Raw genomic sequence first — 7,591 nt, forward strand, 5'->3', positions numbered from 1 at the left:
TTTAATTTGTATTTTATTATTAATCTACAAGTTAAAACATAGTCATGTGGGATCTTGTTTGATTCGTCTCAATGCAAGGATTATTTATATCAACTTTTCATAATTTTTAATAATACACAATTAGAGATATTAAGGATTGAATAAGTACATTAGATAAAATGCATAAAGTAAATGGGACGTTAATGCTGAATTAGAGAGTAATATATAAATATATAATATAATATATAAAACTATTAAAGTTATGAATTTTATTTGATAAAATAGTCGTTCTCATTTGCTTAATAAGATGTGTTAATGCCGTGGGAATTCTACAGTCAAATGCCCTCTCAACTCTCAAGCCTCGCCTTATGGTCAGATGCTTGTCTAAGTTTCCTTTTTCCTTCCGCGTTACGTGACCAAAATTAATATAAAATAATAAAATACTTCAATCACACCAATGTTTTAATTTCTCTTTGTTTTTCCTACTCTTGCTACCTTACAAAAACACCTTTTAAACTTATATTCAACCTCAAACTGATTCGAAATCAATTCAAATATAATTCAGAAATTTTAATCCAAAAAATGCCCCAAAACAAAATTACTTAGAAAAAATAAGTCAGTTCTAATACAATTTTCAAACTCAATTGTTTTGACCTATTTTTAGATCAACATCATCATTTTAAATTCATATTATTATTTTTAGTCGGAATTTATAATAATTCTAGTCAATTTTTATATTTTGAATTAAATTTTATTTATTGTAACCTTAAAATAGATATATTGGTATTTTTTTTATAAGAAAATATTTAACTTATAAAAATGCTCTACTTGACAAAAGTTAAAGTTGCCATTTGAATTGTTTTAGTTCTTTTATTATATTGTATGATGATTGATGTAATAAATCTTTTTTAAAATTACTTTTAATACTTAAAATTATCATTAATGTCTCCTTAAATGTTACACAATCACATTTTAACTAGTAAAAATACTCTATTCCACAAAGCTTTATTTGTCATTTGAAATTTTTTTAGTTTTTTTTTTATTATAATATATGATATGATTTGATTACATTTCTAACTTTTAATGAGATTACTATCATTAATTTTATCAAGAAAAGTCATTCTCCATTTACATAAATCAATTATATTTTTCTCCATTCACTTATACTTTTAAATAATTTTTTTATAACTTCCATCAATAATTTTCAAACAATATCATCATTTTACAATGGATGTAAAGTAATTAATTGTTGATTAATGATTGAATTAGTTAACTTGTTTAACTAATTGATATCAGAAATTTATGTCACATGTTAAGAGAATATTTTGTAAACATGAATAGTTAGCAATCAATAATTTATTTAAGAAAAATTAAGACTAATTAACAAAAAAGACAAAGAAAAACTAACCGATATGGTTTTTTTTTTTTTTTTTTTTTTTTTTTTTTTTTTTTTTTTTTAAAAAAAAATTGTATTGAAATTCACATTTTGCGTGTTTTAAGGGTGTAAAGAATCGAATTATTATAACTAGGGTGAGTCTTGTAATTCATTCCTTCACAAGAATTAGCTGTCGCAAAGGATGAGCCTTGCATGATTAACAAATAAAATCCATTGAAAGACTCTTGAAATGTGATAATTTTATGAATTTTTTCCTTTGTCCCATGATAACATGTCAACTTATTATGCAAGAATATATAAATTAAATATGAGATTAAAAATATAAAAGTTTAAAACTAAGTTTGAAGTGAAATTGAGAAGTGTAAAACTATAGCTAAAGAGATACTTGTATAGTTGTATGAGTCTAAATTTAAATAATAAAAAGTGAATAAAAATTAGTCTAATTTATGCTCCCTTCTATTGATCCTATTAGTTTCATTTTAATTTCTACAGATATAAAAAAAGGGTTTGGGGGCTTGAAATCATTAAAGTAGCCAAGAAGAAGTAAAAAATGAGACATTTAGTTTGATTTAGAAAAATAATCTTATCTAACTAAGAGAAAATGAAATATTTAAAGGTAAATAAGTAAAATAATCTAACACAAAATAGAAAAATGATATTTAAGACCACTTATCCAAAAAATAGGGTGAATAGGAGAAAGTATGGTAAAACTTGAAAATTGAGATTCGAGTTTGATTACCTACTAATAATAGCATACTTCCTCTGTTTTAAAATACTTGCTATACTATAGTTATTGACATTATTTATCGTTCAAAATTATTTTATATATTGCGTTAGTGTGTAAAACAATAATATAATCAATTAGCATCTTGTTTGAATACTCTAATTGTATATTTTCAAGATTTGAATTTTTTATAATTTTTAATTATGTATAATAAATTAATAAATATAATGGAAAAAAAAATAATAAAACCAACAAACTGAAAACGACAAAAACCAATAAAAAGTTGACCAAAAAGTAATTAGCTTATAACTCCCCTTGGGCAAAATGTAGAGGAACCAGAGATTACACATTGCATCAACATGATCATCTCATAAATCTTCTATAAAACTCCCTCCCTATTTATCTCGCCATAATTTTCTCTTTCCTCTCTCTAACTCATCCAGATCATTTTTTCTTCAATCCTTCATTCCTTTTATGTATGGGGTTTTCAAATGGAACCTTAGATAGTTACAATTTCATGTCATCTTCTTCTTTCACCGACCTCCTTAACTCCGGTGCCGACGACTCAACTGATAAGTTAGTCGTCGGCAACGGTTTACAAAACCAGAGCCTCTCCGATCGAATCGCTGATCGATTAGGCTCCGGAATTCCAAAATTTAAATCTTTACCACCTCCTTCAATTCCTATTTCTCCACCACCAGTTTCACCTTCTTCATATTTTGCTATTCCTCCTGGATTAAGTCCTACTGACCTTTTAGACTCCCCTGTTCTTCTTTCCTCTTCTAATGTGAGTTTTTTTTTTTTTCTAATTTGTTCTTTTATTTCTACAGTTGACTGTTTTTCAATAATTAATCTATAGAATATTTATAAATTTTATTTTTTGAAGGGAAGAAAATAATAAATACATTGAAATTTAGCTACTAAAATTAGTCCAATTTTTTTACATTTATTTTCGCTAGTTCTGTTGTTCTTCTTGCTTAAGCTGCTAGCTTTTGATCAATTTTTGTTTTTTATTTTTGGAAATAGATAATTTCAAAAAAAGTTTTACTTTTTTTTTTTCAAATTGAGGAAAATAAGCTACCTCCTAAATTTATTTTTTCCGAATTAAACCAATAAATATGGTGGGTTGAATTGAATATACTCCTCAACAATATTATTAGGGGTTTTTTAATTTTTATTTTCAATTTTTAGAAAGAAAATAATTTTTTTTTTTGTTTTTATGTTCAAATTGAGGAAAATAAGAAATGAGCTACCTCATAAATTTTTTTTCATTGCAAGAATTAAAACCAATAAAAATGGTGGGTTGAATTGAACATACTCCTCAACAATAATATTTTGGATTTTTTTTATATTTTCAATATTTTAAAAAATTAAATTAAAAGGATTTGGAAATGATCAACTAATATTGTTTTTGTTTTGGGTTTTGTAGGTTCTACCATCCCCAACAACAGGGGCTTTTGCTGCTCAAGCTTGGAATTATACCAGCAACAATTTGAACAACAAACAGGAAGATATAAGCAAATATTCAGATTTTACCTTTCAAACACAATTTAGGCCTAATAATGATTCATCTACTATGTTTCAATCATCATTCCCTAGTGTATGTTCTTTTCTAATGTCTAAGTTTCTAAATTTTTAGATCAGAAATTGTTATACGCAAATTCTTATATGAGACAGTCTTATCGTAAAATATGCCTCATATTTAGATTAAATAACCCAATAATAGAAACTTTTAGCTAATAAACTTTTTGTTTGAGGTCGTCTCATGGTGAGACGGCCTCTCATTAGAATTGCTCTGTAACATGTCATGAATCCTCAATCATCAACGATCAGTTTTAAGTTTTTGGTTGACATCCAACAAAAATTCATGTTTGGTAATAATCTTTTGGGGTGTTACAAATTTTCAGGAACAGGGTTTGAGAGGAGATCAAAACCAACAAAAATCATGGGGTTTAGCAAATCAAAACAAACAAGATGATCAATCATCAAACACAATCAAATCAATGGTGAAATCAGAATTTCCCACTTCTCAATCTGAGAATTTCAATCAAGGAAACATTGTTAAGTATAAACAAGATCAGAATTCTAGTTTCCAACCAGCTCAATACATTAAGGATCATAGAAAATCAGATGATGGGTATAATTGGAGAAAATATGGGCAAAAACAAGTGAAAGGGAGTGAAAATCCTAGGAGTTATTACAAGTGTACATTTCCTACTTGTCCCATGAAGAAAAAGATTGAGAAATCATTAGAAGGACAGATTACTGAGATTGTTTATAAGGGTAGTCATAATCATCCTAAGCCTGTAAATACAAGAAGATCATCTTCTAACACTTATCAGAATTGTGTTGCTTCAACCAATGATTATAATGATCATTCATCAGTCCAACAAAGATCATCATCTGGGCAAATGGACTCGGTCGCGACACCGGAGATTTCATCTATTTCTATGGCAGATGATGAGGTTGATATGGGTTCTCAGAGTCAGAGGAGTAGATCAGTTGGGAATGATTTTGATGATGATGAACCTCAAACTAAAAGATGGTATATTATTTTTTATTTTCCTTCATTTACTTCGTTCAAGAACTAACTCAACTAAAGCTGATAGTTGAGGCCTCAGGATATATATATATATATATATATATATATATATATATATATATACATACATATATATATATATACATACATATATATATATATACATACATATATATATATATACATACATATATATATATATACATACATATATATATATATACATACATATATATATATATACATACATATATACATATATATATATACATATATACATATATATATATACATATATACATATATATACATATATACATATATACATGTATATATATACATATATATATATATATATACATATATACATATATATATATACATATATACATATATATACATATATACATATATACATATATATACATATATACATATATATATATATATATATATATACATATATATATATATATATATATATATACATATACATATACATATATACATACATATATATATATACATACATATATATATATATATATATATATATATATATATATATATTTTAACACGCCCCCTCATATGAAAGTCTTTTGTGGTAGAAGTGTAGACGTAGTACAGACCCTCGTCAAAATGAAAAATGGTTCGAGACCGGAACCTGTGATCTTTTATCATGCTGACTTCTAATATCATGTCAAGGAACAAATTCAACCAAAAGCTTAAACTGATGGTTGGGACCTCAGAATATGTTATATAATCTAACATTTATCTTGATGAATTTAGTCTATTTGTATAGTTGATTGTCAGTTCAATATTAATAAGATTTTTAAAAAATTTATCGAGTTATAAACTAGACAGGTCTGAATCTAGATTTTTGTGTTGATTGTTTCATTTGTTTTATGTAAATAGGAGAGGAGAGGTTGAGAATGAGATAATGTCAGCAGCACCAGGGAGTAGAGCAGTAAGGGAGCCAAGAGTAGTAGTTCAAACAACAAGTGATATTGATATCTTAGATGATGGATATAGATGGAGAAAATATGGTCAGAAAGTAGTGAAGGGTAATCCAAATCCAAGGTAAATTCTTTGTTTTTTTATCAACTTTCTTTTGATCAGAAAGTTGTATTTTTTTTGATTAATATTATTAGTACTTCTATAAAATGGTTATTTTTTTATCTAGTTTTGTCTGTCTTTTTGATGCATTATGGGTCTAGGCAGTAATATATGACCATAATGATGGAATAAATATGCTCTAAACTCATTACTTTGTTGATTAACTATATAATTATAATTATTGGCGAAAATCCGGGATCTTTCTAGTAGGATGACCAAAGTTTGGCCGGTGACCAATACTAAAGTGTAATGGATTCCATCATAGTTAGGTCCAAGATCATCCGATTAGTTCACACTTCATGTTTATTGTTTATAAATATGGACAACATTGCCCATCCACTCTCTACTGATGTGGGGTTTGTACGGTCGGATGTTTTAAATAATAAGCATTTTGTAAGGAAATCAATTCAATAAAAAACTTAAATTGGTAGTTGCAGTTTATATATTCTATCACGCTTTTCACATGGGAGCCCTTTGGGCTGTAAGGGTGGATGCAACGCATATCGTCCTCATGTTTAATGCTAAATATACTTGAAACTGAGATGTGGATTTTTTGATACCTGATTAAGAAACCAATTCAACCAAACGCTTAAGTTTACAGTTTACGGTTGACGCTGCAAAATATACTATATACTCTATCAGTTATTTCCGACTGACCTGATTTCTCTTTTATCACAGGAGTTATTACAAGTGCACTCACCCAAGTTGCCCGGTGAGGAAACATGTTGAAAGGGCAGCTCATGATTTAAAGTCAGTGATCACAACCTATGAAGGTAAACACAACCACGACGTTCCTGCAGCGAGAGGCAGTGGAATGAGCCGAGCAGCCTTAGCCACTGTTGCGCAAAACAATGGTGCCCTACACTCAATGGCAGTAAGGCCATCAGCTGTAAATTACATGAATTCAACTCCTATCAACAATCACGAAATGGCCTCATCATTTGCTGGGACAACACCATTATCTCCCTTTACAATACAATTATTCCAAAACCATGCAAATTTAGGGTTTTCAGGGTACTTAAATCAACCTCAATACTCAGATAATAACAGCATATTTTCTAATACTAGTACTACAACTACCACTACTAGACCTAAAGATGAACCAAAGGAAGACTTGCCTTATGACTTATGAGTCATTGCTTTGTTGAAAGATATACATATTTTCTGTTAGAGTATAAAAGGCCTTAACTATCAGCTTAACCTTTTAGTTGAGTTGGAGCAAACCATCAGATGTCAAAGAATCGACTTAACAAAAATTTAAGCTAATGGTTGACGCTTAAAATATGTTATATACTTTCATTTTAATCAAACTGGACTATATCTTTTTTTTTTCTCTTAACCCTTTTTTGGGGTTAAAGGAATTTTCACTAGGAGGAAGTTGATAGTAGTATTAGTTTTCATACTGACAAAAAAAAGTTTTATTTTATATTTATTTGTTTATTTGTAAGTTCACATACTTGGTGGGTTGGTTTGTTTATTTGTTCATACACAGCATTGACAATTTGACATACGGATGTTTCAACCAATTGTGTGGCCCATACATTACGTTATTGTACACTTGGACTTGTTTTATTATTTATGTATGCACAGAATACTTTTGAAAAAAAATATAGTTGGTCATCATCATTCTAGAATTCTTTTGTATATCTATTCACGCGGTTTCTTGGAAGACAATTTGGTCATGTTTTCTTTAATTAATTTGAATAATAAAGTATTAAAAATTATATGTCATTGGTGCTACATAGTTTTAAGAGAGTTGGAAACTCCAAATAGAGTACTCCTTTTATCTTGGTTAATTAGAAGGAAAAATTTAAAAATAAATATTAATAATAAG

At 27.9% G+C, this 7,591-nt stretch overlaps 1 protein-coding gene across 1 annotated transcript; it reads left to right on the forward strand.

Annotated features, from left to right (window-relative positions):
- Positions 1 to 2,425: 2,425 nt before the first annotated feature.
- On the forward strand, positions 2,426 to 7,283 carry LOC130812877 (probable WRKY transcription factor 25). Its single transcript, XM_057678510.1, has 5 exons — positions 2,426 to 2,886; positions 3,529 to 3,699; positions 4,007 to 4,644; positions 5,557 to 5,721; positions 6,436 to 7,283. Exons 1-5 carry the CDS (start codon positions 2,578 to 2,580, stop codon positions 6,887 to 6,889), a joined length of 1,737 nt encoding a protein of 578 aa, XP_057534493.1. The 5' UTR covers positions 2,426 to 2,577; the 3' UTR covers positions 6,890 to 7,283.
- Positions 7,284 to 7,591: the final 308 nt, after the last annotated feature.

Source organism: Amaranthus tricolor, chromosome 5 (genome assembly GCF_026212465.1).
Source record: "Amaranthus tricolor cultivar Red isolate AtriRed21 chromosome 5, ASM2621246v1, whole genome shotgun sequence".
In the NCBI taxonomy this organism is placed as follows: domain Eukaryota; kingdom Viridiplantae; phylum Streptophyta; class Magnoliopsida; order Caryophyllales; family Amaranthaceae; genus Amaranthus; species Amaranthus tricolor.

Coding starts and splice junctions, on each gene's coding strand:
- LOC130812877 (XM_057678510.1), top strand. CDS start 2,578: ATGGGGTTTTCAAATGGAACCTTAGATAGTTACAATTTCATGTCATCT. Junction 3,700..4,006: donor TTCAATCATCATTCCCTAGT/GTATGTTCTTTT, acceptor ACAAATTTTCAG/GAACAGGGTTTGAGAGGAGA. Junction 5,722..6,435: donor AAGGGTAATCCAAATCCAAG/GTAAATTCTTTG, acceptor CTTTTATCACAG/GAGTTATTACAAGTGCACTC.